General features: G+C 45.0%; 1 protein-coding gene across 2 annotated transcripts; it reads left to right on the top strand.

Annotated features, from left to right (window-relative positions):
- Positions 1 to 1,416: 1,416 nt before the first annotated feature.
- Positions 1,417 to 25,246, top strand: MOSPD1 (motile sperm domain containing 1). Of its 2 annotated transcripts, XM_005654294.4 has the most exons (6): positions 1,417 to 1,491; positions 14,149 to 14,403; positions 14,515 to 14,590; positions 16,005 to 16,222; positions 21,366 to 21,527; positions 23,801 to 25,246. In XM_005654294.4, the coding sequence occupies exons 2-6, from the start codon at positions 14,250 to 14,252 to the stop codon at positions 23,830 to 23,832; spliced, it is 642 nt and encodes a 213-aa protein (XP_005654351.1). In that variant the 5' UTR covers positions 1,417 to 1,491; positions 14,149 to 14,249; the 3' UTR covers positions 23,833 to 25,246.
- The last annotated feature ends 2,154 nt before the right edge of the window (positions 25,247 to 27,400 follow it).

Genomic DNA, 27,400 nt, shown 5'->3' with positions numbered 1-27,400 from the left:
CGGGTTCGATCCCTGCCGTCGACATCAGTGGGTTAAGGATCTGGCATTGCCATGAGCTGTGGTGTAGGTCGCAGATGCAGCTTGGATCTGTCGTTGCTGTGGCTGTGGCATAGGCTGGCTGGCAGCTGTAGCTCCGATTGGACCCTAGCCTGGGAACCTCCATATGCTGCGGGTGTGGCCCTAAAAAGCAAAGAAAGAAAAAAAAAAGACTTGCAAAGCATGGAGTTCCCGTTGTGGCTCAGCCGTAACGAACCCAACTAGTATCCATGAGGACGTGGGTTTGATCCCTGGCCTTGCTCGTTGGGTTAAGGATCTGATGTTGCTGTGAGCTGTGGTGTAGGGTGCAGAGGAGGCTCCTATCTGGCGTAGCTGTGGCTGTGGTGTAGGCCACAGCTACAGTTCTGATTCAACCCCTAGCCCAAGAACTTTCATATGCCAAGGGTGGGGCCCTAAATAGACGAGGGGGAAAAAAAGAGAGAGAGAATTACAAAGCAAAATAAGTAACATCCTATGGTGGTGGAGCAGGAGTTAATTGTTCTCAGGGATGATTCTGGAAGGCTTACTGGAGGAAGTGACACTTCCACTGGGCCTTGAAGGATAAGCAGGTACTCCAAAGACAGAAGGGCATTATAAACTGAGGGAATCTATGAGCAAAAGCATCTGAAGTCTGGGCCCAAGAGAGATTTACTGGCAGCCTATTGCTTGGGTAGGACAACTACTTCGGGCATTATACTTCTGGGGAGGGGACCTGGCGTGACTGTACCTTGCTCTCCTTTATGGACATTGTTAAGATCTAATTTTGAAAATTCTATCTTTAAGGATACTCCAAGGGGCCTATAAGCATTACTGACAATGAGGCTGGCTTTCAAGGGGGAATAACTTGTCACATATACATCTTAAATCTCTCTGGTTGCTGTCTGGGAAATGGTTTATACAAAGACAAGAGTGGAAGCAGAGAGCGTGATCAGGAGGCTACTGCAATGGTCCGAGCAAAAAGTCATAGGGTCTAAACAGGGCCCGTAGCACTGAGGATGGCGTGGAGAAGGAGGTGGTTTAGAAGCCTCGTCTCAGAGGTAGACTCGACTAGCCCCTGTCCTCACTGGATGTGTGTGTGGGGGGGGGGGGTGTAGGGCAACAAGACAAGAGAGGAGTCAAGGGTCACAGCGTAACAAGTGCGATGAGAGGTGGCCCTCTGTCAGAGCCCCTATTCTCCGCATGGGGCGGCAGGAAGCTAGGGGAGGGGTAGGTTAGAGAGAGAGAAGGGAGAAACCGAGAGGCCAGGTGGCAGTAAGGAAGCCCCGCCCCCGACTCCGGCCCCGCCCCCGACTCCACCTCTTCCCACCCACCCCCCCAACCGCAGCTCATCCTCGAGGGCGGAGAGAGGTGGCATTTGAGTCCTCCGGTATCCCAGCAGGCAGTGCAGCCTAGAGATGCTGACAAAGGACCGGAGGAGCAGTCGCAGCTGCTTTCCGAGGAGCCGGTGTTGCCGAGGTGAGAGTCCCCCACCGTCCCGTCACCCACTTCCTCCGACTTCGGGAAGTCGTGGAAGTTACGTTGCCGCGAGACCCCGCGGAACGAAGGAGCCTTGCCCAGATCCCGAGCTCGGCTCTGCGACTGACCGCCGGGCTCCGCGGCGCCGGGCTGTGGGTGGGAGGTGGGGGGAAGGCAGATGGAGTCCTTTCTGCCCCCCTCTCTCACTGGCAGTTGCCCCGCCGCCCGCCCGCGGATCCCCGCCCCAGGGTCTGGCCGGCCCGTGTGGGTTTCGCTTTTGCCCGGGCGGAGGCAGCTGGCTCGGGATCCTCCCGGTTCCTGCCCGGCAGAGTTCGGTTGCCCCGGGGATGCGACTCCAGGGACAACTCTTCGGCGGATGTTTCGAGGAGGGCTGGGGGAGGGAGGTCGATTCCCTGTTCGAGGTGACACCGTCCTTGCCCTTCCTCCGGCCCAGCCGGTCCCCGCGGCGAGCAGTTGGAAGGAAATTGGCGAGGCTGGAGCGAGGCGTCCCGGGATGGCTGGAGGGCGATGAAAGTGGGGTGGACAGGCAGCGAGTGAGAGCAGACGCCTTCTTGAAATAATGGGGGGAGGGGGTGGCGGCCGAAGGGGTACGTGGCCTGTATCCTTTGCCTTCCCTGGACCTCCGCGCGGATCCTGATGGTTGCACCAGCTGCTCGGCTGTAAACAGGCTCACATGACCGGTTTCACATGGAGCCGGCCGGTGTGGGGACGAGGACTGGAAAGACTGGGCCCCAAGCAGGTGGAGCTGAAGTCCTAGGATGGACCGTTTGCTTCTCACTCTTCAGCCTTGCAGCCCTTCATCTGTGCTATGTGGTCTCCCCTCTGGGTAAAGTAACTGACATCTGTCCTCTCCAGACTGAAGTAGCATTTCTGCCCCAGTAGAATCGAAGAGCCCTCACTTCGGGGAGCAACAGGGCAAATGTGAAGTGAAAAAGGTCCCAGATTTTTTTTTTTTTTTAACCTTCGAGGGAAGTAAGATAAGGATGGAAACCTGAAAGATTGAGTCCTTTGGATCTTGCCTAAAAAAGCAGTCCCGTACTTGCGGAATGCATTGCATTCTTCATGTGGATTCCAGGCCGAAGGGGGCAAATATCTACCTCTTCGGGCAGGGCACGCACGGGATTTCACGTATTCTTGATGATGCAAGCCTTCTCCACTTGTTTCCTCTAAGTGCTGGGAAATCGCTACCTCTAAAATATCACATACAGGATGGTGGATAGGGAGTGGGGACACCACCTTTGAGATTCTACATGTATTTGGTAGAATAAAGCAGTGGGAAATTTGGAAAACAGGAAATGGATCCAGATGTGCCTTTCAAGTTGTTCTCATCCACATCTCCAAACAGGATTCGATATTAAACTAGTTTCTGAAGCATTTCTAGAGCCCTCAAAATGAGAGGTTTACTCAGATACCAGGATATTTGAAAATTTGGAGTGTTTCAAATCTATGTATAGATGCCCTTTATGTATAAAATACAATTAAATGTAGTGGACAATATTCCGTACAGAGTTACCAGGTTATAGGCCAAGACAGAAAATAGAACAAAGAGCTTATAAAGTACTGCGTGTTTCTCCCTTTAAATTGTTCATGCACCTTTCCTTCCCCAATTTGGTATTAAATTTTTTTTTCTCATGGACCTTTTACATTTCACTTCAGTTTCTGAAAAACAAAAATGATTAAACGGTAGGAGTTCTCTTGTGGCACAGCGGGTTAAGGATCTGGCACTATCACTACAGTGGCTTGGGTCGCTGTGGCACGGGTTCGATCCCTGGCCTGGGAACTTCCACATGCAGTGTGGCAAAAGAAAAAAGAAAAACTTCAAGAAAAGCTTCCCAAGCCTCTAATAGCCCAATAAAGTAATTTTCTATTCTTCTGTTTTTAAAAAGATTAAGATGGAAAATAGAAGAATTTTAAATCTTGTGTAAAACTTGGATTATTAGTGTTGCTCTGAATCTTGTTTTGCCACCTTGTAGTATTCTGGAGAGAATCTTACCCTACAATAAAAAGATTAAATAGTTGGGAGTTCCCAAGCCCTGGCTGCAGTGAAGCAATCCAACTGGGAACCATGAGGCTGCAGGTTCAATCCCTGGCCTCCCTCAGTGGGTTAAGGATTCGCGTTGCTGTGGCTGTGGTGTAGGCCCACAGCTGTAGCTGTGACTCAGCCCCTAGCCTGGGAACCTCCATATGCCACAGGTGTGGCCCTAAAAAGACAAAAAAGACCAAAAAAAAAAAAAGATTGAATAATTTACTCTTGGAGTTCTCGTTGTGGCTCCATGGTTAAAGAATCCAACTAGGAACCATGAGGTTACAGGTTCGATCCCTGGCCTCGCTCAGGGGGTTGAGGATCCAGCATTGTGAGCTGTGGTGTAGGTCGCAGAAGTGGCTTGGATCTGGTGTTGCTGTGGCTGTGGTGTAGGCCAGTGGCTACAGCTCCTATTAGACCCCTAGCCTGGGAGCCTCCATATGTTTCGGGTGCAGCCCTAGAAAAAGACAAAAAAAAATGTTACTCTTTGAGGCTCTCCCTTTCCTTATCTGTAATACGAAAGTTTTGTTTTAATCTCTGGAGCCCCTTATAGCTTTCAAATTTCATAAAATGGTGCAATTTTTGATTGGGAACTACTCTTAGAATTAGCTGGTCAAATAAACCACGATATTGGTGTCAACTAAAAGAACACGCAGTAAGCAACGCGAAGTCCCCAGAGCCCCAACGGAGCGAGGAGTTGCCTTCCGCCGCATTCTCCTCAGGGAACTCAATCATGTAGGTCAACACGTACCTGTCTCCCTCCCTCTCAGGACGCTCAGGATTGCCTCAGCTGAATGCTGTCTCCAGAACTGGAAATAACAGTTCCACCTGACTTTCGTGAGCTCCTGGGCACAGTGCAAAGTCTGGTTCTTTCCCTCATTCCGGCTTCTTCCTGAATTAAATGGGCTATGTGACCAGAGATGAAGTTAGAATAAAAAGAAAGTTCTAGCAAGGTCTCACCTTGGCAGTACCTTGATTAGATCACCCGAACCAACGTCTGGTTTTCAGTTTTTCAGGGTTCAAAATGAACGTTTGCCAGTCCCTCCAGAAATGATCAGACTCGGGGATGGATTCATACTAACAAAACTCACAATTTCTATGTTAACATGCATATGCCAATTTATTCACTCAAGTCAGACGCAGAACTGCCAAGCAGACCAGAAGACTCGTGTACGAGCCAGGGTACCCTTCGCTCTCGACACTGTGGGGTTCACAGAGACATTTCTCTTGACCTCCCCTTTTTCTAGGGCCTGTGGGCCACTTCCTTCTTAAAACTCTTAGTAGTTGATACATTCGACAAACTAACAGCTTGCTTTTTCTTTTCTTTCCTTTTTTTTTTTTTTTTTTTTAGGGCTGTACCCGAGGCATATGGAGGTTCCCAGGCTAGGGGTCAAATTGGAGCTGTAGCTGACGGCTTACACCACAGCAATGCCAGATTCAAGCCATATCTGCGACCTAAACACCACAGCTCACGACAACGCTGGATCCGTAGCCCCCTGAGCGAGGCCAGGGATCGAACCTGCAACCTCATGGATCCTAGTCGGATTCGTTTCTGCTGCGCCACAACAGGAATTCCTAACAGCTTGCTTGTAAATAACAACCATTTCAGTCATAGCTTTGTACGGATATAGCTCAGTCACTAGATTTAATGTGGGCCACCTGCAAAGCATCTCTAAACTCTCTCCTCTGCATTCCTACTGCCTTAGTGTAGCCCCTCGTCTCTCCACCCCACATTTGCTCAATATTTCTTTTTTACTGCAACTACTCTGGAGTCAGGCACTGTGCTTGACTGGCCAGCGGCAGCTAGTTTCCTACCTCAGATCTGATCCAGTCAGTTCCTGCCGAAGACCCTTCAGAGGGTCCCCCTCCGCTGCCAGCAGTGGTTCTCAGAGCCAAGTGTACAGCAGAAACATTTGGAGGGCTTATCAAAACACAGGGAGGAGTTCCCGTCATGGCACAGGGGAAACCAATCCGACTAGGAACCATGAGGTTGCGGGTTCCATCCCTGGCCTTGCTCAGTGGGTTCAGGATCCGGCGTTGCCGTGAGCTGTGGTGTAGGTTGCAGACGCGGCTCGGATCCTGCGTTGCTGTGGCTCTGCCGTAGGCCGGTGGCTACAGCTCTTTTCCACTCCTAGCCTAGGAACTTCGATATGGCACGGGTGCAGCCCTAAAAGGCAAAAAAAAAAAAAACCCAAAAAACAAACACCCACAGGGGGCTGGGCCCCAACCTCAGAATTTCTGATATAGTAGGTCTCGGGCGGGACCCAAGAATCTGCATTTCTAGCAAGTTCCCAGGTGCAGCAGCAGTAGCTGCTGCTGGTCTGGTACCACATTTTGCGAGATAACTGGCGCATCCAGAATCAAGTGTAAAGCCCTCCAACTTGGCTCACCGGACTTTTGGCACCTGCCTCCAGCTTACCTCCCCAACCTTCCCTCTTGTCGCTCCCCACACACGCTATTTTTTCACCACAGGCAGCGCCCAAGCTCCTTTCATCACAGGCAGTGCCTCCGCACATACTCTTCCTTGTAACTCAAGTCCCTCTGCCTCCACCCCTACTGCAAAGCCCTGCGGAAGGCAGACCGTCTCTTTCTTTATGCTCCCGGAGCATTTTGTATCTGTCAGCATTTTAACACTTGTCACATATGCCAATTACCATATACATCCATTGTTCCTGCTAGACTGCGGTTTTTGGAGGGCTTGAGACCATGTTTTCATGTTTTCTCCATTTCCCTTAGCACAGCGCCTGCTGTGCACTTAGCCCTCGGTGAATGTTTGTTGAAGTAATTTGTGACTTCTGAGAGTGCTCTGGGTAGCAACGTATGTATTTCATATAATGAATGCATGTGGACTTTGCTTTGAGAAGTACACACACATCTTGAAATACCCGAAGACATGTTGGCATATTGTAAAACGAGGCTTGGAAATAACTAGTTGGAAGGAAATGTTTTGTTTATTTTTTATTTTTATTCATTTTTGGCTGCCCCACAACATGGAGTTCTGGGACCAGAGATGAGATCCAAGCTGCAGTTGCGACCTAAGCCGCAGGTGCAGCAACGCTGGGTCCTTAACCCACTGTGCCAGGCAGAGGATCGAACCCGAGTCCCAGCACTTCCAAGACGCCACCATTCCTGTTGCCTCACTGTGGGAGCTCCTTAAGGGAAATGTTTTTATTTTAATTTTTTAAAAAAATTGTTTGCTCTTTAGGGCCGCACCCAAGGCACATGGAGGGTCCCAGGCTAGGGGTGGCATCAGAGCTGCAGCTGCCGGCCTACACCACAGCCACACCAATGAGGGATCCAAGCCTCGTCTATGACCTACACCACAGCTCACGGCAACGCCGGATCCTTAACCCACTGAGTGAGGCCAGGGATCGAACCCACAACCTCATGGTTCCTAGTCAATTCGTTTCTACTGCACCACGACGGGAACTCCCAGGAAATGTTTTTAAACATCGCTGGAAGGCGTCCTTGTTTCTTTTAAGTCTCAAAACATACACTACTCAACTTCTACATCTTAAATCTGTAATAGCCCATCACTCCATAACATTTCTAGCAGTCAATCCATTAGTGAGACGTGAAATTATACCATTAAACTAGAAAGTGTATAAAAATAGAATGGCCGAATATCGAGGGGTGGACCATTTACAAATTTTAAAAAAAGTGAACATTATAATGTCGCTGGTGAAAGAGTTAATTTTAGAGACATACCAACCATTAAAAATCCCAGTGGACGATACTAGAATGAGGAGAGAGGGTTTAACAGCAGCGAGAGTAAAGCAAAAGGACGTAGGAGTCGTAACTGTGTCGTGCCCAGCGGGCCATTGGCAAAGACTGCACCAAGCGTGCAGGAGAGAGATAGGCGCTGTGCCCAGATAAAGGGGAGCTGGCCTGAAGGTGGGGCTGGGAACCCTGAGCAGTAGACACAGGAGCCGGGGCCAGGGAGTGAGCAGCTCCTGCACTGTAGCCAAGTGGAGGGGTCAGTCGTTTCTGGGGACATCTGTACCTGGAATCAGCCTTAACTGTTTCAAGCTTGGAACCCCTTTGGTCCAGGAATCCCCAAGGTTCACTTATTTCATCTGATTTTTCTCGTAGTCTCTTCTCCCCGCTCCTCCAAGAGTCGGGAGGTGGGGCGTGGAGGGGCAAATGACTATGCTTTGAAAGTGGTTCCTGTGCTCTTTAAGGCTCCAGGTTTTAAATCTATGGGGATAAAAGATTTTGAAAGTCCCCTGTTTATCTCAGAGTCTTATCTTTTCTTCCTGTGATCCATCCACAGGGAGAAAGACAGAGAAAAATGATCTCACTTTGGGGTATGGGTCTCCCTGGACCAATGCTGGAAAGTCTGCGAGGATTTCAGTGTGTTGAGGGTTTTTTTGTTTTGTTTTTTGTTTGGTTTTTTTGTTTGGTTTTGTTTTTGTGTGTGTGTGGGAGAGAGTATTTATTTTGCAAACCGGTCACAAGGTGGTGTGCACACCTAAGGTTTTCTTTCCAGTTTCATTCCCGGTTGCATTTCTGTGCTTCGGGTACAGAGGAAAAGGATGAGGCCGTTTCCTGCACCGCCAGCTCCCAGCTGCACTGTCTCCCTGTAAGGTCCGGGGTGTGTCAGGGCCTCAGGTTTCCAAACTTGGCTGGCCCGGTTGGGTGTGGAGGAGGCAGCCGGGATGATGCGGGGATGATGAGGAGAGGGAGGGAGGAGGGCAGAGGCAGCTGGAGGTGCTGATTCCCTGGGCTCTTGCCCCAGCCCATGGCAGACAGCCGCCCTAGATGTACTGTCCCTCCAGTCGGGCCGCTGGCCCGGCTTTAGCGAAGGGGGGTGGTCAGCTCTGGGGAGAGGCATGGTCCCTGATGGAGGAGTCACTTATTAGCGGGTACCTGTGGGTTGACTGCTGAGGTCCGTATCTGCTAAGTGCTTTGCCCCGAGTCTTCAGATGCAGAGAACGAAACGAAAACAAATAAGCAAAACTCCTCAGAAAAGCAATAGGGTGTTATTGTTAAATCTGGGGAGTCCCAATTGGTCCACACAAAACAAATGTCCAAATATTCACTCCAGGGAGCTCCCGTTGTGGCTCAGTGGTTAACGAACCCGACTAGCATCCATGAGGACAAGGGTTTGATTCCTGGCCTTGCGCAGTGGGTTAAGGATCCGGCGTGGCCGTGAGCTGTGGTGTAGGTCGCAGATGCGGCTCAGATCCATGTGGCTGTGGTGTAGGCCAGCGGCTACTGCTCTGATTTGATCCCTAGCCTGGGAACCTCCATATGCCATGGGTGTGGTCCTAAAAAGACAAAAGACGAAAAAATTCACTCCATCCAGTAAGTACATTAAAAAAAAAAATGTAATGGTGAGATCCATGGAGATCAGGGTGGTAGAAGAGGCCCACAAAGAAGGGACATTTGAACTGGGCTTTGAAGAATGTGTCAAATTGTGGTGTGCAGCGAGCAAGAATAAAATAATAAACCTGGGTCACTACCGCCCCAGCTATGCGTTCATAATCAGGAAGAGTGTGTGCAACTTAGTAAGTGAAATTGTCTCTCAGGGTTTTTTTTTTTTTTTTTTTTTTTTTTGGTCTTTTTGTCTTCCTAGGGCCGCTCCTGTGGCATATGGAGGCTCCCAGGCTAGGGGTCTAATCAGAGCTGCAGCCACTGGCCTACACCACAGCCACAGCAACACCGGATCCTTAACCCACTGAGTGAGGCCAGGGATCGAACCTGCAACCTCAAGGTTCCTAGTCGGATTTGTTAACCACTGCGCCATGACGGGAACTCCCTCAGGGTTTTTTTCTTGATAAAACTGAAGGGGAAACACAGGTATCAGGACTGAATTTTGAATCATCCTTTGAGAAACTCTTCTGGAAACAGCAGGGGAATTTTCTAGAGATGAGTGCAGGCGTGGGCATCAGCATCAGGGAGGCAGGACTTTTGAACTGAGACAGAGATGGTTTCTGTAGAGTTTTCGCCACCAGTACCACCCTGTGCACCCTTGGTGAGGACCCTTAACCATCCTGGGCCCACTTTCCTCGTTGGTAAAATGAGAAGGGTTAGCTGACATCCTTTGACTGTGTGTGCTCGACTTTGGGAAAGCAACGTTCTTAACTGATCTGCAGGGAGGTTGGTTGGACCAGCTCAGTGTGTAACCTCTCCACAGAATCCGTGCGCTCTGTCATTTTGCACTATTGACTGGGGGGAAGAGAAAGCGTTAGTCTCAGGAAAACCATCGATGAAAGGCAGGTGTCATGCTCTCGTGTTTGTTGGCAAGAGTCTGTACTACTGCACTGGTGACCTGGTGCCAACATCCTCCCTAATCTTCCCCTGGTTGGAGTTTCGGTGGTAATTTATGTCTTAGCCAAGATAAGTGAGAAAGGGGAACAGAGATCCGAAAAGAAGTAACAAACTGCTGAAGAGTGAGTGATTCGATGCTTTTAACATGGTGATCAGAGGACAGACAGCCTATTCCTGGTTCACGGCACCGTAGCTTGGAAAGAGAAAGCTTCAGAAGTCAAAGAATCAGAATTTCCACTAAGCCATTATTTAAAACTTCCATAAAAATTCACCTCTCACCCGTGCCCACTAACGCACTGAGGTTCGAAGCGGGAGTTTAGTACTTGTTCTGTGGGTTTAATTTGGACTCCCCAGCCAGATTTATAAACCATCTCATACTCCCTAAGGACAAAGTCTTACATTTATTTCCTTAAGCTTGCAAGTTGCCTTAAATAAATCTCGGTTTTTCTCATTTTGCTGAGTTTCTTTTGCATGTAAAATTTTAAATAATTAAAATCATTCCATTTAACACACAGTTTGTTTTTGGTCTTGTTAAAAGCTCATAAATTGGAAAATGCAATTAACAGATTTTTTTCACACATTGTTTCTAAATTCCTTCTTATGTTTCAAAACTGGCACCTTTTCTAAATTAGGCTCTAGTAAGGTTGTTGTTTGATTCAACTTTTCTCCTGAATGCTGCTGCATTTGAAGATCCGTCCATATCCACATCACACAAAGGGCTTCCTCTTTCTTCTTGACAGGTAGCAGGTATCCCAGTGAATGGCTGTATCTGACTTTATTTAACGAATCCCCTATTAATGGCCGGTGCGGCTGTTTCCAGTCTTTTGCTTTTGACAGTAGCAACAACGAGCTCTTACTGCGTGCCAGGCTTTATTCTGTGTGCTTCCCATGAATTATTTTACTTAATCCTCAGTGTTGCAAAAAATTAAAACCCTTTTCACATACATGATTTCACACAAGAGTTTTACTTATGGCCGATAAGTTCCTCGAAGTAGAATCTCTAGGTCTCAGGCTTTAATTGTGCATTTAATTTTGGCAGATATGGTAGATGTGCCAATTGGTGTTTATGTCCCTGCCAGCAATGTAAGAACATGCCTGATTGCTCCCACCGTGTGCTGTCAGACTTGTTGATTTTTGCTAATCCAACAGGAAAAAAGCCTGTATTTCAGTTTAGCTTTAGTTTGTATTTCTCTTGTGAGGTTACGCATCCTTTTGTAAGTTTAAAGACAATCTGTCTGTCCTTTTCTATAAAATATTATAGGGCTTGCTCAGTTTTTTAACGATTTGAAAATATTTTTTCGACTTTACTTATAAAGTTGTTTTTTTTTTTTCTGCCATGCAGAACTTTAAAAGTTTTCATGTAGTTGAATTTTTTATGATTTTTCAGCTTCTGGTTGTTAGAAAGCCTAAGATTATAAGAAAGAAAGATTTCCCATGGTTTCTAGTGTTTTTATGGTTTTAATTTTTTATACATTTAAAGCTTTGAGCCATTTGGAATTTACCATAATGAAATTTTGGAATTTTATAAGGAGGAATGAGAGATAAATTCAACTTTTTTCCCCTAGATGGATACCTGGTTTTATCAACATTTATTGGTTGAACTATCTTCCACAAATTTTTATCTATCTTGTCTCTTGCTAATTTATTTATTTGTCTTTGTAGGGCCGCACCTGCGGCATATGGAGATTCCCAGGCCAGGGGTCCAATTGGAGCTACAGCCACAGCAATGCCAGATCCCAGCTGTGTCTGCGACCTACACCACAACTCATGGCAACGCCGGATCCTTAACCTACTGAGCGAGGCCAGAGATCGAACCCACACCCTCATGGTTCCTAGTCAGATTCTTTTCTGCTGTGGCACAACGGGAAGTCTGTCTCTTGCTAATTTAATCATCACAATGAATCCTTAGAACATCGCCTTGCCTAGAACAGGTGCTAAAAGCTTTACATATATCAAATACTTACAGTATGTGTTACTACAAAGTTTGTAATCTGTTATGAATTAAACAAATGTAACAGCGTATTGCTAATAAAACTGCCGATAGGCGCTTTCAGTTTAGTTAAAAACAAAAACCGAAGAAACGGACCAGCCCAACAATGTCATGAGCTTCATGCCTGCTCTAAAGTATATGAATAAAAAGTGGAATCCGAGAGTTCCTGTTGTAGCTCAGCAGGTGAAGGACTGGACATGGTCTTTGTGACCATGGGGGTTCGATCCCTGGCCTCTCTCAGTGGGGCTGTGGCGTAGGCCTCAGCTGTGGCTCGGATTCGACCTCTAGCCTGGGAACTTCCAGATGCCGCAGGTGCAGCCCTGAAAAAACAGAAAAAAAGAAAGAAAGTAGAATCCGGGGCCGCTTTAGCCATATTCTCCCCACCTTCACATTCCTGTGTCTTTACTTAATGCTGGTCACTAGGTCTGAGCGCCTTCCCTCCTCCCCCCAACACCAAAGCACCCCATTTCTTTCAGGACGACCCCAAATGTTATCTCCTGGCCTCTCATCCAGGTAGAATTATTTATGCAGTCTTCTTTTTTTCTTTTCTTTTTTTTTTTTTTTTTTTTGTCTTTTTGCCATTTCTTGGGCTGCTTTCGCGGCATATAGAGGTTCCCAGGCTAGGGGTCTAATTGGAGCTGTAGCTGCTGGCCTACACCACAACCACAGCAACAAAGGATCCGAGCCACGTCTGCGACCTACACCACAGCTCACGGCAACGCTGGATCCTTAACCCACTGAGTGATGCCAGGGACCGAACCCGCAACCTCATGGTTCCTAGTCGGACTCGTTAACCACTGTGCCACTACGGGAACTCCCTATGCAGTCTTCTAACTGCCTAGCATTGGTGTACAGCAGTACGCGCTGTAATGATAATAAAGGCAGCATAAATATTTCTTTTGTCCTCTCAACTAGACTTGAGTTTCTTGAGGGCGGGGCCTTGTGCCTTATTCATTTTTCTATCTCTGTGCAGCTCTTGACACAACTGGCCTATCACAGGTGTTCAGCTAAGAGAAAAGAATAAACATTTGCAAATATGATTATACAGTTTCTATTTGATAAAAATTGCAAAGGCCTCAATCAGAATCCGAGCCCCTATAGCGGGTGACACCCAACAGTTTAATCATTTGTTATATTTCTCTTTGCATGAGAACCCGAGGGCAAAGTATTAAGTGGTTTGTGGCCTATTTTCAGGGTGAAAATCAGACATTTTCTGTGATTGTACGTTGTAGCTTTCACATTTTATTTTAAAAAGCCACCCTTGGGGTGCTCGCTAAATAAGTAGTAGGTAGTTGATCAAAACTGGATTAGGAATATAGAAACCTTCTCAGACAGTCAGACTTTTACCAGCTACAACTTTCTGGAACATATTCAGAAACCCCAGAAGGAATCCAAAAAGGTCTCTAAAGTTGGAAGAAAATAGCTCTTATGAAGCCTGTGTACTTGACGTAGGAGGGGAGGCATGGTGCCACTTGCATGCCAAAGCCTGCTTACTGACTTAGGATTTTCATAGAAAACTCTAAGGACTGCTTAAGAAGTTTGAATATTTGGCTTCTTTTCAAGACATTTTTGCTTGTCTTGGGTTTCAGTAGGGAAAAAAAAAAAAGGTAAAAAGAACTTTTCCACCCAAACTGCCAGAAGGTACTATCTAAAGCATTGTGGAAATGAATGTAGAAAAAAAAAAAGTCTCATGTTTTTCCCCTGTAAATCATGGAAGCTTACTTTGTTTGACATTTTTTCGTCTTTAAGAATTCTCATTGGCTCACATACAATCAGCTGTGGCAAAACTGAATTTATTCTTTTGTAAAAATCTGGGGTGTTTTTTTTCCTTCTTCTGTTTTTGGTCACACCCACAGCATATGGAAGTCCCCTGGCCAGGGATCAAATGGAGCCACATCTCTGACCTACATCGCAGCTGCAGCAGTGCTGGATCCTTAACCCCCTGTGCCAGGCTGAGATCGAACTGGCAATGCCCTGGAGATCAGCCAGATCATTAACCCACTGCACCCACCCACTGAGGTTTTAAAAGAGTCATAGCCCTTTGATCCCACCTCTTTGAGGGTGATTAATTTTAAATAGAAAGAGTTGTTTATTCCCATCTTCAAGTTTTTATGTAATTTATCATAGGTTGGTATCCAAATGCGAAAGGAGTGTGTGTAAGTTTTTCTGCAGAGTTTGGTAAAAGCTGTATAGGTAAGCCAAGAGGAAACGTCAACAGGCAGGTTCAAATGATTTGGGGACTCTCTTGAAGCACGCTTCACAGGCTCGTCATAGCTAACTCATGAAAACAGGATCACTCAGCTTGCTTTCCTCTCTTCTCTTTCCTCCTTTTTTTTCCTTCTCTTTCCAGATTGCCAAAATGCTTTGGAGTTTTTAACTGTTTTTGAGAAAAGCCCCAAATCGATTTGAGACTGTAACAGCAGAAGCTGCAGCAAGAGGGATTCAGTGCCAATGCATCAACAAAAAAGACAGCCAGAGTTAGTGGAAGGAAATCTTCCCGTTTTCGTGTTTCCCACGGAGCTAATATTTTATGCAGATGACCAGTCAACACATAAACAAGTGTTGACTCTGTATAATCCTTATGAGTTTGCCTTAAAGTTCAAAGGTGAGTCTCCTAGGTCTATTTTATGGATTTTAACTACCCCCTACTAATTTTTTACTTGTAGAAACTAATTTTTTAAAAACCACTAATGGCTATTGTGACTTTTTCTTTCAGTTTTGTGTACTACTCCAAATAAGTATGTTGTCGTTGATGCTGCAGGTGCAGTAAAGCCTCAGTGTTGTGTGGATATGTAAGTCAAAAATCACTTCCTGGTAACATGTTTTACGTGTGTTAATATTTACGTGTTTAACTTGCAAAGGCTCTTTTCTTGAAGCCGCTGTCACAGAAGGCATTCATTATATTTTGAATTTGTGTGGAACGTTTAAGTCCATCCACATCCTTTTAAAGACATTTCTGAGAAGTTCGAGACAGGTCGGCCAAATAATAATTCATGACGTTGGAGCTGATGTGTTTGTTAATATTTCCACAAACATTTCCTCATTTTGATGTTTTGGTCATGGCAGGGACCTTGATGGAGGTGAAGGTCTAACTTATCCCTTTAAATATCTCTGGCTATAACAGCTAAGTGAGCCTTCTTTAGATCATTTTGCTGTTATTGTGACATTTGGGAAACTAATACTACGGTGCTTTCAGAACACTGCTAATAGAAATTCATCTGAGATGATTCAGCTCTTAAGCCTGAAAGTTCATCTGTACGAACAGGAAGCCAGTGTGTAACTACTCATCTGCAAAAGGTTATCTGCGCTCTTCCAGATAATTTCATCCTGGAGAGTCAGATAAATGATTGTGTGTTCAAGCTGTTCGTATGCTGCGTTCACTTTAGAACTAGTGCTGACCAGCTGGATGCAGTGACCAAAGCTCAACTTAAGCTACCACGTAAAGTGTATTTGTTTAGATCTGCTTTTCTTCGGCACACAATCTCACCGCCTCGGCGCCATGAAATGATGGATCTTTGCACACGAGGTTTTGCACATTCCTTTTGATTTTCACCCAGTACACAGTAAGCAAGGCCTCTTCCAAAGCAGTGCGGGCCCTTGCCAGATACATGTGTTACCTCTGACCTAAATGTTTTGTGTCCTCTATTAAGAATGAAGTAAAATAAATGACTTTCAGAAACATTAAGGTGCTTTCTGGTCTTTTCAGAGAAATGCAAAAACGGATTCTTAGCCTTCCGTTGCCTTGGTCTTACTGGGTTGCTTACTTATTCGATTGCTTGTTTTTGCTTTCGGCCCCGGACTTCCATTTGAAGGCTAGAGTGAGGTTTGTTACTTGAACAAGAATTAAGTGGCAGTAGGAATTGACACGATTGTTGTGGGGAAGGAACGACTTCATCTATCCTATTTAGTGAACACGGGGCTGCACACAGATATCCAGGAAAAAATGTCATTGGTAAAAGGAATTTTCTTTGCTTATCATCCTTTTACTTCAGACTCTTATTCATCAGCCATTTCAGAATTACCTATTTCTTTTGGAGTTACACTGTGATTTTTTTTTTTTAAAAAGCATCATTAGCAAATTTCTGTATTTGAGTATCTGGTTATAGTCAGTTAACATGTGTGAAATCTCTTGCTGAATTCTGCTTGACGGGCCTCTGGGAACCTAACCAGCATTGTTATTTTTTTTTTTTTTTTTAACATTTTCAGTGTGATTCGTCACAGAGACGTTCGATCCTGTCACTATGGTGTGATAGACAAATTCCGTCTCCAAGTGTCTGAGCAGAGCCAGAGGAAGGCGCTAGGAAGGAAGGAGGTTGTGGCTACTCTCCTCCCGTCGGCAAAAGAACAACAAAAGGAAGAAGAGGAAAAAAGAATAAAGGAACATTTAACTGAGAGTTTATTTTTTGAGCAGTCGTTTCAACCAGGTAGTTTGGGTTGCTTTTCAAGCCCTTTCGAGGTCTTCCTTTAAAATAATTTCTGGGAGTTACCACTGAGGCTCAGGGAGTTAAGAGCCCGACTCGTATCCATGAGGATTCGGGTTCGATCCCTGGCCTCGCTCAGTGGGTGAAGGATCCGGCACTGCCGTCAGCTGTGGTGTGGGTCGCAGATGCGGTTCGGATCCTGCGTTGCTGTGGCTCTGGCGTAGGCAGGTGGCTACAGCTCCGATTCGACCCTTAGCCTGGGAACCTCCATATGCCGCGGGTGCAGCCCTAGAAAAAAAGACGACAGTAAAATAACTTCTTACTTTAAAATAATCAGGGAGCAAAGAATCATTACTGGAACCATGATCTGCCCCTTGTAAAGCTAGCTCGACTACTTCACAAGTGAATGTAGGGATCAGGTACCTCGAATTGAACCAGAGGCCTGGAGCTGGCCTTTCAGAGGAGAGAAGCCCTCCCACTGGACCGGCGGTAAGGAGCCGGGGCGGTAAGGGGCCGGCCAGCCGGCCGTTGTCGTTCTAGCCTTTTTAGTCGCTAAAGCCTGAGAGTGCAGGCGCTGTGCTTTGTAATGCGGCACGATCTGGCAACTCTCTACCTTTGTTCCTGTGACTTTCCTATATCCTTTCTCGTTTAATGAATTCCAAGAAGGAGAGACACTGTGTTTGGCAGTAGGCCAAGCTCGGTGCACTGTTCATATTATTTTGAAAAAAAATCTCATTAAAGTAGAAGTTAATTAAACTAAGTAGATTATAATATCCCCTACGGGCTATTAATTGAATCCCTCTCCATTCCTCATTTCCTTCCAGCTTAGACGTTCAGGAGTGTTATGATATATTCTTCCAACGTTGACACTAGCCTCATCGGCAGCTCTTCGGACGTCATTCCCCTCCCCTCCCTCTTCACGTCTCATTATCTCCCTCCAGCCCTAGTATAAGGGGAGGAAGATAAAATTTTCCATGGAAAAAGCATGGAAACTTCTTGATGGTGCTGTACAAATGAGATCGCAGCTGTCCCTGAAATTGCAGCATTACACAGGAGGGATTAAAGCCACCCAGAGACCGCTATCCGTTTGTTCATCTTGGAATGTTTATTTCGACAAGACAGAGTCATGCCTCCTTGATGTACTTAGCCAAGGGTTTTCTCAGTCCAAGCAGGGAGTGCCCAGATTTTCTGGTGACACCAAGCCTAGGAACTAGGTAGTAGCGAGTAGATTGTTTTCTTCTCAGCAACTATTATTAACTGACAGGACTAGTTTTTCATGTTTTGAAGCTGAAAGAGAATCTCAGTCAAATGTCACTTCACTGTGCAGTCATTATGGTGAAGTTGACTTGTAAGTAAGTATGAAATGCAGGATTCCTCTTTGAAAAAATGCCTCCCGTAGAACAAGAAAGGCCATTTTGAGTACTGGGATTTTGGTGTTAATTTTGTAATTTAAAATAAAGGGGTCACTGTCAATCATTTTTGTATTTAAAAGACTGGTTTAATGGTCAAGGATAATAAGGGTTTAAAGTTTAGTGTTTTACATATCTTTTCTATTATTTCCAAATGTATTAGAATTCAGTTAAAATCATCCTAAAAGGCTAATTACAAGTGTATATTAATTGGGCATCTTATTTTATAATGAACCTTTGTTTCTGAAGTGTATTAGAGACTTCTCATTGTAAAGTTGGAGTGGGTAGATGAATAATGACAGGTGATAGTGGCCTAGTGCATGGTTGCCTCTTTTCTGCTTTTCTCTTTTGGCTGGCCCTCCCTACGTGGAGTTTATGGGCCAAGGAGCAGATCTGAGCTGCAGTTGCAACCTACGCCACTGCTGTGGCAACATTGGATCCTTTAACCCACTGTCCTGGGCTGGGGATCAAACCTGCGTGCCAGGGCTCCAGAGACACCCCTGATCCTGTTGCACCACAGCGGGAACTCCACGGTGGTCGCTGTTTTGAAAACCAAAACCAAAACCCCTCTCCAAGGCATCCTTGTCCCGAAGCTGAAGAAGGCAGGCACCGAGTAGTTACACAGGGAACATGTCCATGGACTTGGCTAGGAAGGCTGGACTTCTCACTTGGCAGGGGCTGTGGGATTGGCTTTCTTTGTCTTACAAGGTTTCCAAGGCTCCTGCTACTTTCTAGAGCAGCGGCGATACCACAGGAGTCCGCCACCGCCACCGTCTCTGCCAGCGAGTCCCATTTCTGAGTAGTTACCCTAATGCTTCTAATACGGCAGGAAATTAATATGGCAGTAAAGGAATAGAGCATAATAGTGACTGATTTAGTCTCTGCTGATTTAACTTCTGTTTATTAAGTTAATAGCAAATTATATGTTTTGCAGTATGTAGAATTCTAAGGTTTTTCAGTAAGTTTCTCCAAACTACAATGTTGAAACAAACTGAGATTATTTAAGGAGGTTTTGAAATGTCATTATCTTTGCATGTCTTTAACTTTAGGAAGTATTTATTAGACATGTTACAGGCACAGCAGTGTTGCAGGGTTCTCTCTGTGAGTGTAGCTAGAAAACGGAGGCTGTCTCATGAAAGATTGGATTTTTAAAATGAAGTGGGGAGTTCCTGCTGTGTGGTTCAGTGGGTTAAGAACCCTACATAGTCTCTGTGAGGATGTGGGTTTGATCCCTGGGTCTCGCTCAATGGGTTAAGGATCCCGCGTTGCTGTGGCTGTGGTGTAGGCCGGCAGCTGTAGCTCCGATTCGACCCCTGGCCTGGGAACGTCCATATGCCGCAGGTGCAGCCCTAAAAAGCAAAATCAAACCAAACCAAACCAATCGTGTGTGCGTATATGTGTGTTGTATGTGTGTATATATATGTACACGTATATGTATATACATGTGTGTATATATACATTCATTTTTGGAAGTTGAAGAGAAACTTCCAAAGCATACTTTCACAAAATACTAAAGCCAAGGTCATTAAAAAAGTCTTTTTAAAAGATTCAGCTGAATTCTAGTGGGTTTGTCTTAATTACATCACTAATGAACTACTGTGTCTGTGCCAGGTTTGAGCCGGTGCCCTCTGGCTTAAGAAAATTATGTTATTATTGTTTGCAATAATAAAGACTGAAAATGACCTAAAAGTCTATCAATTGGGATTGATTAAATTATGACTATTCATAAGATGGCATGTCAGGCAGACATTTACCAAGATTTCACAGACTGGTAGATAGTTAAATACTGACGGAGAAAGAGGTTCCAACATATTTCCAGGTTGAGAGGCAAAAAGTTAGAGATCAGCATGTGTAATATGGTCTCATTTATGTAAAAGTTATTTATGTTGATATGGGCACTGGTAAAATCTAAAAGGATCTCTACCAAGCTGTGTAGAGTGTCATCTCTAGGAGGAACCTTTATGTTTTCTGGGTCTCTCAAATGTTTACAACCCTGTAGTATCAGAAAAACTTTCCACTTTGAAAAATGTCAAGCATTTATGTGAATGTTCTTGGAATTTCTCTAAACAGTAAAAATTCCTTGAAATTACCTTTACTGTGCTTTTGCATCCAACAGCGCCTGTGTCGTTAAGTATTTTCCTTGAAAACTTACCCTTGCAACAAGTGTAAATATAAAGTATTACGTTCTTTTAGCAAAAGACAGACTCGTTTTTAGGTATTTATGCTACTCTTTCATCTCAGGCGTAATCACTGTAAGATCTGAATTTGTTTCCACCTATCTGGCATGGGTGAGCTGCAGTTAAACTTCACACACACAACAGCTAAGGTATCAGTAATTGAGAAAAGCCACGTTTAATAATCAAATGTATAGCATTATTTCATTAGTAAAACACAAAGACTGTGTTGCTGTTGGCTATTCCTCTTCATGAAAGGAAGGGTCATGGGAAAAGCCATATTGACAGAAAATGCTGTTGGGTTTCCTGAAACCGTGAGGAGGAGTGTGGTAGGTGTACAGCTGGAACTGCAGAAGAGCAGGCCTGGTAACAGATGTTTTTACAATTTTATTTTATGGTGGCACGCACACGAGATGTACTCTTTGAACAATTTTTTTTTTTTTTTGTCTTTTGTTGTTGTTGTTGTTGCTATTTCTTGGGCCGCTCCCGCAGCATATGGAGGTTCCCAGGCTAGGGGTTGAATCGGAGCTGTAGCCACCAGCCTACACCAGAGCCACAGCAACGTGGGATCCGAGCCGCGTCTGCAACCTACACCACAGCTCACGGCAACGCCGGATCGTTAACCCACTGAGCAAGGGCAGGGACCGAACCCGCAACCTCATGGTTCCTAGTCGGATTCGTTAACCGCTGCGCCACGACGGGAACTCCTTTGAACAAAATTTTAAGTGTGCAATATAGCATTTCTAACTACGGGCGCAGTGCTGTACAACTTCCCTTTCATGATTGAGATTTTATGCCCATTGATCAGCAACCCAGCCCCTGGCAGCCCCCGTTCTGCTCTCGGGTTCTATGGGTTTGGCTATTTCAGATTCCTCGTATAAATGCACCCATGTAGTATTTGTCCTCTGGGCCTGGTTTCTTTCATTTAGCATGATATTTACCAGATCTTGCTTCTGCTGCTTTCCTCTTTCTGTGCTATAAATGGGGGTGGAGTGGAGGGGCCAGAATTGTCATAGGCAGCTTTAATAACATTAAAGTAGTGCCTTTTTGCCGCCTTAAAAAAACGGTGGCAGGATGCTGCAGTTATTAGGAACGAACCTGTCTTGAGGCACAGCGAAGGTTCTTCCAGAAGGCAGTGGCGCGCCATTACAGTGGGCTCCAAGATGGAGTACACGCAGGCAGTGTGGGGTACAGGGGGAACCTGCCAGAAGCTCAATTTCTGTCTCCTTTTAGCCACTCTCTTAAAATTCTCTTTATGTATTTTATATTAAACATAATAGTACAGTACCTCTGTCTGTAATTCAGACACACACACTTTCTACAGACTCCGGCTCACTCCCTACCCCCCAGTGCCCTTTCCACATTCGGGCCTGTAATGACTCAGCCGAGTAATGGGCTTCCGGTAAGGCCAGCAGCTAAGGCCCCGTGGAATAGGAATGATGGGAAAGAGTCAGAGAAATTAGACAAAACCAGAGTCCCGGGGAGGGGTGGCCCGTCACTGGGAATGAACTTTTGTCTTCAGTGGTTTTAGAGGCCAGCTCAGAGAGTTTTGTCTTTTTTCAGAAAACAGAACTGTCTCCTCAGGACCCAGTTTACTGACCGTCTTCCTGGGAGTGGTGTGTATTGCAGCTCTGATGCTTCCTACGCTGGGGGACGTGGAATCGCTGGTGCCTCTCTACCTCCACTTAAGTGTGAATCAGAAATTAGTGGCTGCTTATATCTTAGGTGAGTGTTTTAAAGAGGCATTTGGGGCATATGTGTAGGCAATTTTTTTTTTTCTTGAAAAGAACAATACATTGTTCCTTTATTTTTTTTTTCCCTTTATTCCATTATTTCTTCCAAAAAATCTACTCTGGACTACATCGCGTCCTAAGTACTTCCCATATGCATTTGTAAAGCCGTGAAGGTGTGGAAGCGCTAACATGAAACCTCAGTAGGCGCAGGACCCCTAACATGAATCAAGGCCCCAGATCTACAAGTGCCTGGCCCGGGAGTCTGTTGATTACCATGAATTTTCTTAAAAATTAAGAACAAATTTTTAATATAATTTGGAAAGGTTACTTTCCATTTACACTTATTACCAAATGTTGGCTCTCTTCCCCGTGTTGCGCCTCTGAGCCTGTCTCAGACCCAGTGGTTTGTGCCTCCCGCTCCCCCACCTCTGTACCCCCCCACCTCTCTGTTGGCAGTTTCTGTGGCCTGGAGGTGGTAGCGGTGGTCTTATGTGTGTATGAGGTGATGGTGGTGGCTTGATTTTTTTTTTTCTTTTTAGAAAAACAGATCAGAGATTGTTTCAAAAGCATGTTGAGGTAAAGTACAGTTTAATTTTTGGCTCACATTTGGTTCTTTTCAGCTTATTGATCTAGTACCCAGTACTCCACTTATTCAGCTATTTTCCTTTTGCTGATTTGCAGGGGTGTCTAGGAGTTCCCTGGTGGCCTAGTGGTGGAGGATTTTTGTCTTTTCAGGGCCGCACCCACAGCATATGGAAGTTCCTAGGCTAGGGGTCGAATCAGAGCTGTAGCTGCTGGCCTACACCACAGCTACTCGGGATCCTTAACCCACTGAGCGAAGCCAGGGATTGATCCTGCGTCCTCATGGAGGCTAGCTGGATTTGCTTCTGCTGAGCCACAATGGGAACTCCTGTGGCTTGGGTTTGATCCCTGGGCCCAGAAACCTTTGTATCCTGCGGGTGCAGCCAAAAACAACAACAGCACGTGTATAAGACAGAAAATACATATACCCCCTTTTACAGCCTTTCTGCTTCGAGGACTTGATCTTAGGGGACCACGTGGACGAAGTGTGTGCAGTGCTAAAGATGAACAGTGTGGCCTTGTTTAATATTGTGACGCTCTCTGTAAACCATTTCTGTGCTTCCTGTTGAATCCCTCTTTCAGTCATCCTGGCCTGAACTCTTAGCGTTAACTAGTTCAGCCGAACAAACATTTACTCAGTAGCCAGCATGTGTCCAGAGTTAGGATGCTGGCGGTGAATGACTCCCAGAGTCTCCTCTCATCTCTTCCTGAGATGCCAACTCTTTTTGGTATTTTCTCTTAGAATTCCTTGGTGTGCTCGCTTTTCAAAAAATGATCAAATTTGTCTTCTGAATTGTCTCTCTGCCTCCTGTCTGTGTCCCTTCTCTTCCTGTTCCTTCCCCGCATGCCCAGAGCATGCATCACATCGCTCTCAGGCTGACTTCCATTCTGTGTTGGCTTCGCCACCACGGCTCCCTGCGTGCACACCTCCAGGGAGTCCCCCTAATCCGCAGAATGAAGGAAAACTCCATAGTCTGGCATTTAAGACTCTGCACACTCTCGAGTCCTGACTTAATCTCAACTAGCTGATTAGAGCCCCGGAGATCACTGATCCCCCGAAAAGCTCATCTGGGGCCACTCCCTGACCCGAAATGCCCGCCCATCTCCTTGCTCTCCATCTTTGCTGTCCGTGGTTTAGGCTTATTTCAGCTTTCCCTTTTGAGGCATCTTCTCTGTGCGATGTGATTCTTTTCCTTCTTTTATGTTTAAATTTTTTTTTATGCTGTTATGTATGGAGTCTCTTCAAAAGAGACGAGCCAAGCGGGAATACTGTGCTTCCATCTCTCTGTGGTCCTTAAGGCCCTGGGATACAGATGGGCTCGCCTTGTTTCTGTTGCTGGAGTTGGCTGGCTTTACTGACCCTATAAAATGCCATGTCTGCTATTATTACAGCTGCTGTGACTGGATCAAGTGGGAGGTATAGCTGACGGTTAAAAAATGAGCTGTGGCCAGACATGAGTGATTTAATTAAGTCTATTCAGTGACCGCCTATTGCTATAAATTGGCTTTCTTCTGTATAGTATCAACTAAATTCAAGTTGATGGAGTTCTTGGTGGAGCACCTGTGTTATTTATTTTGTCCTGTATTTTATTTGCTCATTAAGGTCCAAACAATTATTTATCGAATGGAAGAGGTGGTGAAATGCATGTCTTTATAAGTGCTCTCCAACTTTTTTCCTTTCAGGTCTTATCACAATGGCTATACTTAGAACATGAGCAAGGAATTCAGTTGACTTCTGAAGTAAATTTATCTTGAAAATATGAATGTGGACTGCCTTTTATCTCTATTTCACCCCCTTGCCATGCTACAAACTATTGAATGACTTACAATCATTGCAAATGTATAATATATATTTTAAATTACTCTATAATTTTATTCCAAGGACTTCAGGCACATTATGTTACAGACAGCAAGGATGCTTCTGAGTGACACTTAGGAAATTATTTGAAGAAATTCTTTTTATATTTAAGCCTATCCTGCAAAAGACTTTAATTAAGACACTTGTTATTTTCTCATCTTTTTTCTAATTCACTCTGATTGTTGAGGTCATGTGTCCTTCAAAGTTAAAGGCCTAAAAGAGCAAACTGACCAGCCTGAAAATAAAATGACATTTATTTCCTAGCTGCGAACATCAATGTTACTATGTAAATTATACCTTGTCCTCTAGCATTATAAGCAGTTGCCATGGTGTTTCTAAAATAAGAGTTTTACAGTTAATGTGTAGAGGGTGAAAAAAGAGGCATCAAGTCCTGAGGGATCATGCTTACCTTAGGGTCTCACAGAAGACAGGCCGTATTTAATTCATCCGGTGAACTACAGAAGAGCTTGTGGTCCAGCCACCAAGAAGCAGGGTGACCATTTTGTTTGGTCTAAGAATCCAAAAGGAAGGTAGGCATTTGGTTCGTTAGTGGGTACACCCTGCCTTTCCCTCTGGATAATGCTTTATGTTGATAGGAGGAAAAATCACCTTAACTTGGCTCCTCGGCCCTTTGCCTGCCTGGAAGCTCCTTGTCCAGAGTGGGACTCGCGATGCCTGGTGATTTATGTGGAGGTGATTTTTCACCTTTAAACTCTAAGCCAAGTTCAAAAGAAAAAACCTTGCTATCTGTGTCTATTTTGTATCAGTCACGGAGACATTTTTTAAGTTTGTATTTATGATGAAGATAACTTTACCAAAAAAAGGTCCCTGAAGCACAACTACTTCCAGTTCTTTATAGCCTCTTCTGATCTCTAACATATATATGCAGTTTTACCTGTTATTGTTATAGTAACTGGTCTTTTGACTTGGGATTTTTATCTTGAGAGCACAATGCAGCGAGTCTCTTGGAAATCATCGTCCAGGTCTTGTTGCAGGATGCGCTCACGCCCGGCTACCGCGGCGGCCTCCGGGAACACACGCGAACACAGACGTGTATGCCTGAGGCTGGTGTTTGCAGGAAACAGCAATTTACTTCTCATCTAAAAGCTTTTATGTATAGTCTTTCATAGAAAATCCTCATTGTGTAACCATTGGGGGCATAGAAATCATCAAATGGATCATGTCTGTACATTGTGTGATGACTGAAAAGCACATAAATGTCAGTCTATTTTGAACTTTGTAAAAAAAAAAAAAACAAAAAACAAAAAACACCTCGAGTTTGAATGCTATCCTTGTTTCTCTGTCCATCTCAGGTCCCGTGTGTGTGCGTGCACGTGTGTGTGTGTGTGTGTGTGTGTGTGTGTGTGTGTGTATGTAATAACACTGTAAGAAACAAATTACTTTAAAACAATAAAAGCAAATGGAGCCCTAAGCTTCACATGGATTTACACATTTGGGGTGGGTATACCTCTGAGGAGCTCGGTTTCTTCCTCCCGTGTCCTAACGCCGTCTCCTATTCCTGTGAGTTAAAGAGCAAAAAAAAGAGAAGTGACATATGAGAGCTAAAATCATTTTTAAATCTACCAAGGGAGTTTATTTGTTTTTAACATTTTTGAATAGCTAAGCATTACATGCTTCGAAAATAAAAAACTACGAGTTCCCGCTGTGGTGTAGTGGGTTAACCTGCTGTTGTCTCTGTGGCGGCGTGAGTTCCATCCTGGTCCAGCACAGCGAGTTAAGGATCTGGCATTGCCACAACTGTGGCTTGGATTTGATTCCTGGCCTGGGAACTTCCATATGCTGCAGGTGTAGCCGTTAATAAAAAAAAAAAAAAACTATAAAAAGTGTACAGTGAAAAATCACTCCTCACCATCTCTTTCTACCCCATCTCATATCCACTCAGCCCTTTACAAGTGATCGCTTGTATTAGTTTCAATATGCTTCATTTCTTCTTTGTCTTTCTAGGGCTGCACCCCTGGCACATGGAGGTTCCCAGCCACAGCAATACCTACATCGTAGCTCGCAGCAACGCCAGATCCTTAGCCCACTGAGCGAGGCCAGGGATCGCAGCCACGTCCTCATGGATACTAGTCAGATTCATTTCTGCTGCACCACAACGGCAAGAATGAAATATACTCCATTTCTGTACCCAAATATATATTCTTATTTTAATGCTTTTATAGATGAGTGGTAACATGTTTTATTTACTATACTGAACCTAGTTTTTTTTTCTACTTAATGCTATATCCAGGAAAAACTTTCTATCAGTAGTTAAAGAGTATCCTGATTCTTACAGCTGCATAATATTTTGCATGGCTTAGAGCAAAGTTCATTTTAACCACTTTTTTCCTGACCACTTCTGCCAGTAGCACATGAGCATGTCTCATTGGCCATGTGTTTTGCCAATCTGGTGCGAAGTGGCATATGAGTGTGGTTCTAATCTGTATGAACTTAAAGGCGAGGCTGCCCACATGTTCACAGAGCTCTTTGCTCACATCTTTGTCCCCTACCCTCTGCTTTCTGGTGGGTGAGTGGGTTTGTTCCTTATTGGCTTGTAGGAGCTCTTTGTGATATGAGTTGCAAATATTTCTTTTCAGTTTATCATTTTACTTTGACTTTGCTTATGGTGTCTTCACTATGCAAAACTTTATTCTGAGATAGCTGAATTTTTTTTTTTTTTTTTTTTTTTGCATTTTAGGGCCTCTCTCGGCATATGGAGGTTCCCAGGCTAGAGGTTTAATCAGAACTACAGCTGCTGGCCTACACTACAGCTCACGGCAACGCCAGATCCTTAACTCACTGATCGTGGCCAGGGATTGAACCTGCAACCTCATGGTTCCTAGTCAGATTCATTTCCGTTGTGCCACAATGGGAACTCCTGGGATAGCTGAATTTATGAAATGTTTATGACTTCTGGATTTTGAATCAGAAAACCTTATCCCACTCCAATGTAACAAATTATACAAATACACATATGCACACAGACACCAGTTAGAAGATAGAATGAAGAGAATCGTCCATTTACAGCAGCAAAACATTAAATTAAAAAAACCCTAGGTTGGAGTTCCCATCGTGGTGCAGAGGTTAACGAATCCGACTAGGAACCACAAGGTCGTGGGTTCGATCCCTGGCCTCGCTCCGTGGGTTAAGGATCCAGCGTTGCCGTGAGCTGTGGTGTAGGTTGCAGACGAGGCTCGGATCTCATGTTGCTGTGGCTCTGGTGTAGGCTGGTGGCTACAGCTCTGACTCAACCCCTAGCCTGGAACCTCCATATGCCGTGGGAACGGCCCAAGAAATGGCAAAAAGACCAAAACAAACAAACAAACAAACAAAAAACAAAAAAACAAACCCTAGGTTTAGGAGTTCACTTTGCGGCTCTGTGGAAATGAACCCAACTAGTATCCATGAAGACGCAGCTTTGATCC

The sequence above is a fragment of the Sus scrofa genome, chromosome X (assembly GCF_054392235.1).
Source record: "Sus scrofa isolate SSC_HxYL_T2T_F1_AM1 chromosome X, Sscrofa_HxYL_maternal_Yorkshire_Landrace_v2.0, whole genome shotgun sequence".
Lineage (NCBI taxonomy): Eukaryota > Metazoa > Chordata > Mammalia > Artiodactyla > Suidae > Sus > Sus scrofa.
This window is presented reverse-complemented; position numbering and strand designations above follow the sequence as displayed.